The sequence below is a fragment of the Bos javanicus genome, chromosome 22 (genome assembly GCF_032452875.1).
Source record: "Bos javanicus breed banteng chromosome 22, ARS-OSU_banteng_1.0, whole genome shotgun sequence".
Taxonomy (NCBI): domain Eukaryota; kingdom Metazoa; phylum Chordata; class Mammalia; order Artiodactyla; family Bovidae; genus Bos; species Bos javanicus.
This window is the reverse complement of record NC_083889.1, coordinates 37,818,179-37,831,312: the sequence shown is the minus strand read 5'-3', so window position 1 is coordinate 37,831,312 and position 13,134 is coordinate 37,818,179. Positions and strand designations below refer to the sequence as shown.

General features: G+C 40.6%; 1 protein-coding gene across 3 annotated transcripts in view; it reads left to right on the top strand.

Moving 5' to 3' along the window:
* SYNPR (synaptoporin) overlaps positions 1-8,451 on the top strand; it is a 298,386-nt gene extending 289,935 nt beyond the window's left edge. For all 3 annotated transcript variants that reach the window (XM_061396507.1, XM_061396508.1, XM_061396509.1), the window contains 2 exons: positions 1,994-2,185; positions 6,754-8,451. In XM_061396507.1, coding sequence (XP_061252491.1) covers positions 1,994-2,185; positions 6,754-7,011 — 450 coding nt within the window. In that variant the 3' untranslated portion in view covers positions 7,012-8,451. The remainder of the gene's footprint in view (positions 1-1,993; positions 2,186-6,753) is intronic.
* Positions 8,452-13,134: the final 4,683 nt, after the last annotated feature.

Below are 13,134 nucleotides of genomic sequence, written 5' to 3'. Positions count from 1 at the left end.
AATCCTGGCTCCCCCACTTACTAACTCTTGACTCTGAGAATTTTATTTAGCTTTTTGGGCCTCAGTTTCCTCAACTGTAAAATGAGGACAGAATTAGCATCTATTTCATAGGTCTGTTGTCAGGATTAAATGAATTAATACATGTACACTTGGAATTAATACATGTAAACTTGGAATCACATGATAACTGCTCAGTAAATTTTAGGTAGTATTACTGTTATTTCCCTGCTGGCTCAGAAGGTAAAGTGTCTGCCTGCAATGCGAGAGACCCAGGTTCGATTCCTGGGTTGGGAAGGTCCCCTGGAGAAGGAAATGGCAATCTGCTCCAGCACTCTTGCCTGGAAAATCCCATGGAATGAGGAACCTGATAGGCTATAGTCCATGGGGTCGCAAAGAGTCGGACATGACTGAGCGACTTCACTTCACTTCACTGTTATTTTAATACATAAGTCTAAAAACTTTATTACTTTCTACAATTTCCAACTGAGAGTTTTCACATGACTCTGTTCTTCAGCATTCCCCCATCCTGACAGCCTTTTTAAGTCTATTTCTTGCATAGCACAGGGAGCTCAACTTGGTGCTCTGTGGTGACCTAGACTGGGATGGGATGGGGATAGGAGGTTCAGGAGGGACGGAATATATGTATACATATGGCTGATTCACTTCATTGTGCAGCAGAAACTAATACAACATTGTAAAGCAATTATACTCCAATAAAACTTTGTTTCTATTTATGATGAGCATAAGGCCAGCTACTGTCTTGAAATTACAAAGTGTCTATGACCACTAATAAATATGTAATCTCAAGAAAGCAAAGTCCATATTTTACATTTGTAAACCCTTGTAAGACCTGATGCATGACTCAGAAATTATTGTCTGAATAAATGGAGGAGTAATTGAATAAAGGTACCAGACTGAACATGAAGAGAAGTTGTATTTGATACAGTCAGTCTGGCTTATTTATTTAATAACCATCCCTCCAATTTCTAATTCAAACCCCAACACTTGAGTTTCTCTATTCCAAATGTTCTTTCTGGTTTGAAGCAGCTATAGATACTGTATTTGTTTGCCTTTTTATTTATACCCCCATCTCTTTCCGGAAACAACTTCAAATGACTTAGAAGGACATATGAAATTCAGGATGAAATTAATTAAAAATGAGAAGGAAAGAAGACAGGAAAGGCAGGATGGGTGTATAAAATACAGTTCGGAATAGGGTTAAAATAGCCAGGCTTTATTAAAAAAAAAAAAAAAGCACATTATATGTGGGTAACGAATTGGCCTTAAGTTTTCTAAAGGCAACATGAAATGGTCAATTGGTGAGTTACATAATTTACAATAATCCCTGGATGGAAAGAGACCAGTTGTTCAGAAGATTCAGTCTTCACAGTGGACCCTCTCCAAAAGTCACACCTAACAAATATCCACAACAGCATCTTTAGAGTTTAAGTGCTCCTCAGGATCTTGATGGAAAGTAATTCAGTCACAGCATGAGGGAAGGCTAACCAGAGTAAGTGATATCACCATGGCCTCAGATAGGAAAGAAACAGATTTTCTACTTGAGGCATTTATCATTTAAAATAATTCCTGTTGCTATATTAAATATACTATTTTCCTTCCCAGGTCAGTGTTTTGTTATCTAGGTAAATAGGATGCAACATCTTTCTAGTAGACAAACACAAATACAGTAAATCTGAGCAGTTGTCTTATGTTAGAACATGATCTGCTGAAGTCTTGGGAGTGCCTCTTTAGAGAGGGAGGGTCACAAGGAAGGTTATGACAGTAGCCCCCCATCCTTAGAAACACAGTAATCATTCATCAATGTTACTATTATTATTTATTTTCTAGAAATTAATATCACAAAACTATTATTCATTTTTCAACATGGTTCCAATGCTATGGGATCTTGGAATTTTTCAAAAGGCAAACCAATTGATTTGTTTCTAGAACTCACTTTTCTCTTCCTATTTTATCTTTCTGTTTGTTCCTGTAGGACTTCATCGTCACTGTAGTCTTTTCGTTCTTGTGGTTGGTGGGTTCATCAGCTTGGGCAAAAGGACTGTCTGATGTCAAGGTCGCTACAGATCCCAAAGAAGTATTGTTACTGATGTCAGCTTGCAAACAGCCATCCAACAAATGCACGGCTGTCCACAGTCCTGTGATGTCCAGCCTAAACACTTCTGTGGTATGTTTCCCTCTCAGATCTTTTTTTGCCAATCATGGGAATCAGAAAAGTGTCCCAGGAGTCATCTGGGAAATGTTTTGCCTCTGAATGGAGTCCAGTCTAAAAGGTGATAGTTCACTCTATGGGCTAGATGATCCTTTGGCCTTCAAGTTTTCTATTGTCAGAACCCATAGACTTTAATGTGTCCAATTACAGAGTTCTTAACAAGAGCCCGGCAGGTTCGGGCAGCTTTTGCTTGGATGACGGTCAAGTCAGAATTCTAAGGCAGAAGCAGATATAAAATCTGAACTTTAAGACTGAAGTCTGCCAGAAGTTAAAAGGAATATTTGATAGAAGCCACACATAGAATATACCAGTTGATTGTCTAGAGAAAAATACACAGACACAGTAGGGTAAGATAGAAATCAGAGAATAAAAAATACCTATAATAGTTATGGTAATTTTTTAATCTTCTCCATGCTCTTGGTTTAGTTGCTTGATAACTTCAGAAAAGCAGAGCTATATTAGTTGAACAAAGTCCAGTATTATCAAGTATATGATTCTTGCCAGGAGACGGGACATCTGACAGATAGCAGAGCCACTAAATTGGATTCTTATTTCATGAGTGTAAGAACTTGTGTTATTCCAAAGAAGGAAACTATATCTGAGAGACAGAAGCTATAATGACAGCAAAAAGTAGTAGTTACAAAGAATAGAAGGGCCAGCAGTGTTCAGTGAAGGACCAACATTCTTTAGCAACCTTTAAAAAATAATTTTCTTTCCCTCAAGGTTAACTTATGTTTCTACAGCTTTCTGGAATTTAAGAAGGCATATGAAAAGGGAAAAAGATTGGCTCATCGGCTGCTGATGATTTGACTGTGAATCTTGCCTTAGTAATAAGAAAATAACATTGAAATAAACTATTATTAGGATCTCCCAGTAATTTTTACCTATTTCTAGCCACACTTGTAGATGAATACTTTGAGGTATATGTTAAAATATATTTTACTACTGCTTCTATAGTTTGTTTACAGGCAGTGCTTAATGAAAATTATTATAACCCTGATCTTGGAATCTAAGAGAGCAAAGATGAAATCATTCAGTATGTTTGTTAGTTCTTTTAGTAAATGATGACATCCTCCATAGTCCATTTAATCCCTCTTCTGATGTCTCTTCCAACAAGGCGTTGCAAGTTTTGAATGAGAAACAATGAGACATATGTCTTAAAAACCAAAAGAATAATGGATGGAAAGCAGATCATGTCACGTGTGTGGAGGGGTGGGTCTGGTGCTGTTGTGAGTTATCCATAAGTTATCCATGTCAGTGTCCTCCAGTTCCTCCTGGCAGAAAACCACCTAAACTGGCTAAACCAAAACAATCTCCTGATCGGTAAAGTCTGTTCTTTGTAGCCCAATTCCGGAACCAGTGTCTATATGAGGTGTAATGATTGGGTTGCAAGTAACAGAAAGTGACAAATCATCCATAATTTCTACTTCTGTTTCTCCACCAATGCAATCTTGATACATCTTGTCAGATCATCTAAATGTCCTCTCCCATTCTTTCTCATGCTGTGTAGTCTCTTTCAGCCTCTCTTTCTGTTGTCCCATATCTAGGCTAGAATAAAAATACCGACTCTGATTTCAGTTGCAACAAAATGGCAAGGGAAGACTCAAGGGCCCATGTGCCCCTAAAATGTGCCAGCCAAGAAGTCTGTGAGACATCTGTGATGATAGTAGAGTAAGACACCTATTACAATAGTGATGGGCGTCTACCTCTATGATGTGAGAATAAGACATCACCACTCCTTAAATAGGCCCATGGCCATGCCTTGTTTACATTCTTACTTTAAAGCTGCATTCCCTTAATTTCTAGGTTCTTTTCAGGCATCCCTTTTTTAGAAATGAAGTAGCATCAGGGGAAAGGGAGTGATCAAGGAATAGAAAACAGATAAAATTATAGTCCTGGGTAGAACCATCCTTTCATATCTGAAAAGATTCCATGATAGTTTTTTCTACTCATATTAATCTATACTTTCAGAGGTGTAATTTAATCAAGATCTCCCCCTTAAGGGAAAATACCCTAGTTATTGTACACATGGTTAAAATGTCCTGTGTGTAAATTAGAGTTGTGTCAGTGATCACCTAATTCATTTTGATCATGCATCTATTATACTACAAATACCTTATTTATGTTTTGTATATCCCTTAGCAAAGAGCCTAGAGTATGGCACACAATGTTAAATAAATCTCAGTTAACATTAAAGGAAGAAAAAAGGATGGGATGGGGAGAGGGATGGAGGGAGGGATGGAAGGAGGGAGGGGAGGAGGGTGAGAGGAAGGTAAGGAAGTCTGGATAAACTGATTTTCAGTGAGATCTTTTAGGAAGTGGTATCTTTTGTTTTGTTTTTTTAAGATTTGACTTTCCGATCATATTTGTAAAATAGTGCCATCAGTTTATTTTATTTCATTTTTGGCCACGCCACATGGCACTTGAGATCTTCGATCCCTGACCAGGAATCGAACCCACAACCCCCTGTAGTGGAAGCACTGGAAATGGGGAGTTCCTAACTACTGGACTGCCAGAGAAGCCCCTAGATGCTCAGTTTTGATTTTGACACCTCAAGAACATGGCCTCATTATCAAAAAGCCTGCTTCAGTTTATGTCTCAGGAAAAGTCAAATGAATACAATTCATGGAAATATTTTAGAAAGTGATTCAAAGCATAATTTACAGATCAGTGTCCAGCACTGTCTAGCTGCCTTACACACGCCCTGTTTGATCCTCACAACTATCCACCAAGGAAGGAATAATTGTCTTCATTTCATAGAATTTTATAAATGCTGAAGTTCAGAGGCTAACTGCCTTGTCTGAACTCATAAAGCAAAAAGTTGCAGAGCCCAGGCCATTCAGATTCCAAAGACAGAGGGATGGCTCCAAGGCTGAGATTCAGATAATATGCCCTGATCCACCTGCTGCTAAAATCATGAAGCTTGGAACTGGTGTTCCAAGCTCCCAAGATCCCTCATCTTGACTCCCTAACCCGCTACTTCCATCCCCAGGTCATTCTGTGGCGTCCCACCATCCAGCAATTAAGGGATAAATTACTTTGATATAGCAAAGAACTTCTGGAAGCCCACTCCAGAGCTGTGACTGCTGCCCAAGTTCATTCTGGTTGGTCAGCATCCTGCTGGAATGATTACTTAATATACTTTAATGTCATCACAGCTTTGTGTCACATACTCTCATTGTCTGTCTCTAAGAGGGGGCTGCTAAAACTGGCTGTGCTTAATTCACAGTCAACTGATCCACTTTGGAAGAGGCTGCAAAACAACTGTTCTCTTTGGGCCTCTTACAGTAGCAAACAGCTCAGTTTCCATAAAACACTTAGGACCCAGGGAAGTGACACCCAGTCCTCTGGCTCACCAGGGACATGCTTCTGGAGAGTGAGAGGAGTTTCCATAGGCAAGTCTCACATTCAGTTATTGAGAAAACATTTCATACTTCTCTGAAACCTGGACTTCAGAGTATTATTTGGGCCTTCACTTCTGACTGTGAGAGGCACAGAATATACAACTATTCAAAGAAGCACAACTTCTGTGTACACTGCCATGCATGTGCTTGTCTGTGTACCACCTACACCATTGCTTCCTCCATACTTTTTAAGTTGACTCATTTCTGTCATTTCAATAAATGCAAAAATAGTATCTCTAGCATTAAAGTAAAGGTTACCTTATAAGTTAATGGTCCATCATTAAAATGAAAATAACCCCACATCCCCTAAAGATATTTTACACCATTTTACATCATTTGGGGAGATAGTGGTGGATTAGGTAGAGGCTCAGACTCTGGAAAATCCCATGGATGGAGGAGCCTGGTGGGCTGCAGTCCATGGGGTCTCTAAGAGTCAGACACAACTGAGCGACTTCACTTTCACTTCTCACTTTCATGCATTGGAGAAGGAAATGGCAACCCACTCCAGTGTTCTTGCCTGGAGAATCCAGGACGGGGGAGCCTGGTGGGCTGTCATCTATGGGGTCTCACAGAGTCGGACACGACTGAAGCGACTTAGCAGCAGCAGCAGACTGTGGAGTCAGGTAGAACAGGTCTTATCCCAGGTCTGCTACTAACCAGTCACGTGGCCATAAAAAAGCTCCTTATCTTTGCTGCACCTGTTTTCACATCTTTAATATGAGTGTAATAGCACCTTCCATGACTAAATGAATAGATACACATAAAGCCCTTCTGTTGTTGTTCACTTACTAAGTTGTGTCCAACTCTTTGTGACCCCACAGACTGCAGCATGCCAGGCTTCACTGTCCTTCACTATCTCATAAAGTTTGCTCACACTCATGTCCACAGAGTCAGTGATGCCATCCAACCATCTCATCCTCTGTCTGCCTAACACATAGTAAGCTTTCATGAAAGGTCATATATTCTAAATGAAACAGTGACTTCAACACCAGAAACTGGAAGAAGCCTCTGCATGGAGGTGAAAAGTGACCTTTTGCATTTGAGGGATTTTTCTGAAATTGAGATTTTTCTGAGCTTTCTCTCCAGTCTATCCACTCACTTGCTTTGATCCTCCTTCAGGTCTTTGGATTCTTGAACTTTATCCTCTGGGCTGGAAACATCTGGTTTGTTTTCAAGGAGACCGGCTGGCATTCCTCGAGCCAGAGATATCTTTCAGACCCCATGGAGAAGCACTCCAGTAGCTACAACCGAGGCGGGTACAACCAAGACAGCTATGGGTCGAGCAGTGGGTACAACCAGCAGGCGAGTTTGGGGCCATCCTCAGATGAATTTGGCCAACAGTCTGCTGCCCCTGCTTCTTTTACCAATCAGATGTAACAGGGTAGTTTTGGCATTCTTCCGAAGATTGTTTCTCCCCATTCTATGTCAGTGGCAGGAGAATTTTTTAAGAGTTTCAATCAATTATTAATGTGGAGAGTGTTGAATGTAAATCAGAGATCTGTCGTCCTCATTAAAGCAGAAAGGCCTGGGTCGTGATAAATGGTACTTAAAGATGACATGAGAAGATATATTATTCATTACAGATGGCTAATTGGAGAGTACCTTGTTATATACACATACTTTTATGGTTGTTTTGTATGCGTGTTGAGATAGTGGAACCATTTTGTAGCTTAAAGTCTCTAGTATGTAATATGCATAAAGTAAATTAAATAGCATTGAATTTTCTTATGCTTTTTGATGTGAAAGATGTTTTAATGATTTCTCTAAGACAATTTGGAGTATCACAATGTGCATGTATTATTATTTTTTAGTTGCAGGCCCTGTAGGATTGTGAAGTCTCTAAGTATTGGTTTCAGACAATTACTCTGTATTTTTTTTAATTTGATGAATCAATGCTCATATGATTTAGTGCATGAAAGCATTTTCTTACAAAATGAACATTTGAACTGTATGAAAATTTTCCAGTTTGCATCACGAATTTGTTAAATGGACGTTTAAAGAAATATATTCACTACATTGTATATTTGCAGGTTTGTCTCTCTGGGTTTATCTAACCCTGAATTCATTGTGAGTAAGGTTTGGCGTTTTTTCCCTCTCTGATTAGCAGATATTCAGTGTTGTAGATGGTGACTGCCTGATATTTATTCTATTTAGTTAGCTAAATATTTACATTCTTGTAACTTTCTATGGTGTTTTGTGGCTTTTATCCTATGGGCCATGAACAATGGGCCCACTAGCTGTGAGTGTTGGTGGAGTGTTGTTTCTTTAGAATGATGGAGATGTGGGTGTCAGACACCACAGTCAAGATATTGTGCTGACATATTCGTTTATCAAGGATATTCTGGAGAACCTAGAACATGAGCTAAATGTTTAAATCCTACTTATTTGTAAAGTTAATTAAGTCCTAGATCCAATTACTGAGAATTCTGAAGTCTCAGCTCAACTTACAGTCTGATTTGTATGTTACCCATAAATTAAAAATGACTTCCACGAAGCAGTCTGTCATCTCATTAAATATTCTGCAGGATGTATGCATTATCAACCTTTGCCTCTTTGTTTTAACTCAATGGAAACACCAAGGCCCCACAGTGAAGGCAAGCTGAGCATCTGTATCTCCAGATGAAAGTCGTTATCGATGTATAAACTCATTGTGTGATCTGTGATGTTGGAAACATTTTAGTCCAAAAGAGCCTAGATGATATCTGTAAACTGTTTCGTCCAAAAGAACCTAGATGATATCTGTAAACTGTTTCTGGATCCTGTTGGGTAAATCTGTATGTGATATCTCTTTGACCTTAATAAAGTTATTGCATACAATGCTGGCTGGAAAATGGAGAATTACAGCAGTAGAACCTGCTGAACAATAAGAGAACAAAGGGTAAATGCACAGTCTGTCCAGTCTCTCACCCTGTCCTTATTTTGTGAGCTCAGGGCCATTCGTTCATTGATTCCATCATTCTAGGACCTCCTGTGTACCCTCTTCTATACAAAGCATTGGGGATAAGATAGAAATACAGATGCATGCCCCAATTCAGGAAGCTTGCATTCTGTTTGGGATGTAAATAGAGTAAAATAATCACACAGAGAGTGTGTGATCACACATAGCGTAAAATACTCACACACCATCTACACTGTGTGTGAGAAAGAAAGGCTCAGGATTCCACAAGAATGCTTATCAGAGGCACTTCAGCTGCTTAGGGGAAAGTGAACAAGCTTGAAACTGCCTCAAGACAGTAAAGTTTCATGAGGACAAGGTGCGAGGAAGAGTATCCCAGGCAGAGAGTAGCCTTACAGAACTCTCAGATGGCAGGAGGCAGGATGGATTTGTAGAGCGAGACGTGTAAGGGGGGCTTGGAGAGGGGTGTAGCTGCTGATGGGTAGAAGGCAGCGGGAAATCCTGCTTGGGGGCCATGATCAAGAATTCTGTCTTTATCCTAAAGAAGCTAAGGGGAAGCACTGAAGTATTTAAGCAGAGGAAGGACACAATGAGTTGTTGGTTTGTTTTTTTTTTAAATTCGAGTTTAGTTGCTTTACAATTTATTTAGTCTCTGTGCTCAGTCGTGTCCGACTCTTTGCAACCCTTTAGACTGTAGTCTGCCAGGCTCCTCTGTTCATGGGATTTCTCAGGCAAGAATACTGAAGTGGGTAGCCATTTCCTCCTCCAGGGGATCTTCCCGACCCAGGGATCCAACCTGCATCTCCTGTGTTCCTGCATTGCAGGGGTATTCTTGACCTGCTATTGTGTTCGTTCCTGCTCTACAGCAAAGTGAATCAGTTATATGTATACACATATCCCCTCTTTGTTAGTACAGAGCATTGAGTAGAGTTCCCTATGCTATACAGTAGGTTCTTATTAGAACCTATTTTTTACAAAGTAGTGTATATGTGTGTATGTCAGAACCTATTTTTTACCCAGTAGTGTATATATGTCAATCCCAGTCTTGGTTGCTGTAGGATAGAGCAGAGGACATCCTGCAGATAGGAAATAGCCTTGACCTAGCACCCATTCGGAGAAGGCAATGGCACCCCGCTCCAGTACTCTTGCCTGGAAAATCCCATGGACGGAGGAGCCTGGTGGGCTACAGTCCATGGGGTCGCACAGAGTCGGACACGACTGAAGCGACTTAGCAGCAGCAACACCCATTAGGCAGTGGGCTAGGAGAATGGCATGAGTTCTCCCCACATCCACCTCTGATTTCCTGAAAGAGAAGCTCGATTGGACTGCTTTCTTCAGCTCTGTCCAGAGGGACATAGTGACCTCTGATTCTTACCCTTCCATGAATTCTCCAAAGCGGAGAAATCCTCAGAACCAGCCTTTGTTGTTCATGTTGTTTTACCAACCTCAACAGTCCCAAAACACATTGGGGCACTGATCAATGAAAAGCACTGCCTGGCCTGGTCCAGGTAGAGACATGCTTCCAGAGTCCACTGCAGATTTACAGTAAAGTGCTGCTGTAATCCAACGGGGATTTCATTAAGCTGATTTTATTCCTTCTGGCTTTAAGAAAAGAGCAGTTAGATCTGGCCTTTTAAAAGGAGAATAATCAGTGTGGTAGGAGACCTCAGGTCTCCAGTAGAGCTCATTTGGCATAGCAGTGTCTCTGCTCAACTGCTGTATTTCAAGATGTGACTGCACATTCCTGAGCTTTCATTTCCTTGAGAGGAGGTAACACATCCAAATAAAAAGGCTGGGCTCTGAGATCCCGCCACCTGCTGTCTACTCACCTATCCTTTTCTTTTGTACCTTCTCCAAAGCCTGAGGACTTATCTGAAGCCACAGCCTGAAGGCATGTGCTTCATTTGACTCTCCATAGAGATGCTGGGTCTCTTATAGATATAAAGGTACCTTTTGGCAGAATCATTTACCAATATGAATAAAATCAACTGAATTCATTGAATAAGTTAATTAAGTCATGAAAAACTGTGAATAGTCTAGTTGAATGAAGAATTATTTTTTAACATGCTTGACTTGGGGTCTAAGGCTTTGCTGGCTTTTCAGGCTTAGTTGAATCCTCTTCAGAGCCCATTGGCAGCAGGTACTTCTAAGAATAACCCTGGTTCCTCCTGACCCCCTGAACCTCCATGAATCGTGGACTGCTGTGCTGTTAGTTGCACCGCTCAGTCATGTCTGACTCTTTGTGACCCCCACGGACTCTAGCCCACCAGGCTCCTCTGTCTATGGGATTCTCCAGGCAAAAAAAAACTGGAGTGGGTTGCCAGTTGCTTCTCCAGGGAATCTTCCCAACCCAGGGATTGAACCTGGGTGTCCCACATTGCAGGTAGATTCTTTACCATCTGAGCCACCAAAGACACCATGGACTTTGGACATTAAAAGGCCAAGATGAAAATAAAAGACTTCCTGAAAGTCCTGTGTTGCTGTGGAAAATATTCTAAGTCAAGTGGAGTATTTTCCTTAAAGGGCCAGGCCCCCTGGTTTATCAAACAGAACTCTTGATGGAGGTTGTAATGAGTCAGATACGTTTCCTGGTGGCTGAAAAAGGATTTGCCTTTGAGCCTCTATTTTATTCATATTTTCATTACCTGACCTCTTGGGATTTAAGAGTCTAATTGGCTTATGCTGTGAACTAGACTCACTGGCTCATACGAACTCAAGTCATCTCCCTGCTTACTAGGAACAATTTCATGTAACATTGCTTGTTTTGGTGAACGAGACAAAAACAAAAATACAAACTCAGTAGTTCTCCTTATTTCGAGTATTTTCCCTTCTTGCCTGTGAACTGACATTTCTCCTGGATGTTTTCTCCCCTGGTCTCTTCAGACTTTCAGGTCTCTTCTGATTTATTTCCACTGTCATGGTCCTTCTAGAACGTGATACATTCCTTAGCTTACATGTTGTCCTGAGTGTCGCTGCTCTTTTATTTTTTACAAGTCGGTTGTTAATTTTGCACTCTCTGAGCTCTTAAACCTTCTATGAAAATTTCACAGTGAGTAATGACATATGTTTCCACAGAACTTGGCAGCATGGAGCCACACACTCACTAGGAAAGTGTTTTCAAGCACAGCTGTCTCAAATGAGACCTGAGGTTCATATCTCTGTCTTAGGAGCTAAGACCTAGGTCGCTTCTTAGGCACTGATAGATGTTGCCATTAGTTTTATCAATGTTATTTGATTGTGTAAACTCCAGCAGCAAGTGTAAGCATCGGTTTGTAGTCAGATAGACCTGAATTCCTTTCTTGGTTCTATCACTGAAACCAGGCTGTGTGATCCTGGGAAAGTGCCCCAACATCCCTGAACCTCAGACTGTGATCCCTACAGCCAGAGATAAGGATATCTATCTCTATGTGTTTTCTCTGAAGGCTGAAACAAGTTACCACAACTTAGTAGCATATAAAACACAAATTTATTATCATATTATTTTGAAGGATAGAGAAACCCAATAGAGGTCTCCTTGAGCTAAAATCAAAAGGTTGATAGGATTCTGTTCCCTGCTGGAGGCTCCAGGAGAGAACCCATTTCCTGTCTCTTCCATCTCTTAGAAGCCATTGCTGATGCTCCTCTTTCTTCATCTTCACAGCCAGTGGCAGCAGGTCAAGTTCTTTGCATGTTGCATCACTCTGACCTCCTCTTGGCACCCCTCTCTTTCACTTTTAAGGAAGTTTGTGATTGCAATGGACCAACCTGGGTAATCCAGGATAATCTCCTGACTTTAAGGTCAACTGATTAGCAAATGTATTTCCATCAGCAGCCTCAGTTCCCTTTGCCACAAAAGCTAACATATCCATAGGTTCCAGGGATTAGAATTTGGGCATCTTGGGGGTAGTGAGGAGAGTAGCATTCTACCTACCACACTGTGCCACCAGTATAGAGTAAAATGATATAATGTAAGCAAATTTCATAGCAGCTCTGCCTAGTCAGAGTGCTCAGAAGCTGATAATAATGATTAAAACTGATAGTTGTTCTAATCAATAGCCTTAACTGTGAGAAAATGACCCAACCTATAGCATTAATATGGGGTGAACAAGGGCTTGTCAGTGCTCATGTATAGAGAGACCAACTTTGACAGCACTCCCAGTCAGGTAGACAATGTTTATCACATTCCCTGCTAAAGTGCCCGAGGAAATTAAAATGCATCATTTACAGCTGGACTCTTGAGGTACCAAAGGTTCTTTCAGTCCAGCGGACGACTGGAGAAACAACTGAATAAATACAGTGCACCTCAATGTACTTACAGCCCAGTGGGAAGGGTTACACAGAGACCTGAAATTACATTATGCATTCATTTGTTTACTTGTACTTTAAATCTCTCCCGCTTGAATATAAACTTCATTAAGGGCTGAAACTTTGTTTACCAGATTGTGCCCACCTGTGTCTTCAACACCTGGAACAGTGGCTGGAATATACTAGGCACTCAATAAATACTGGTTGAACAAATATGTGATACGTTATACAGACTCTTATGTTAAAGATTGTTCATAAAATATGTAAACTTACAGATGATAAAACATATCGACTTGCCAGGGATGAAAAAGAATCTTAAC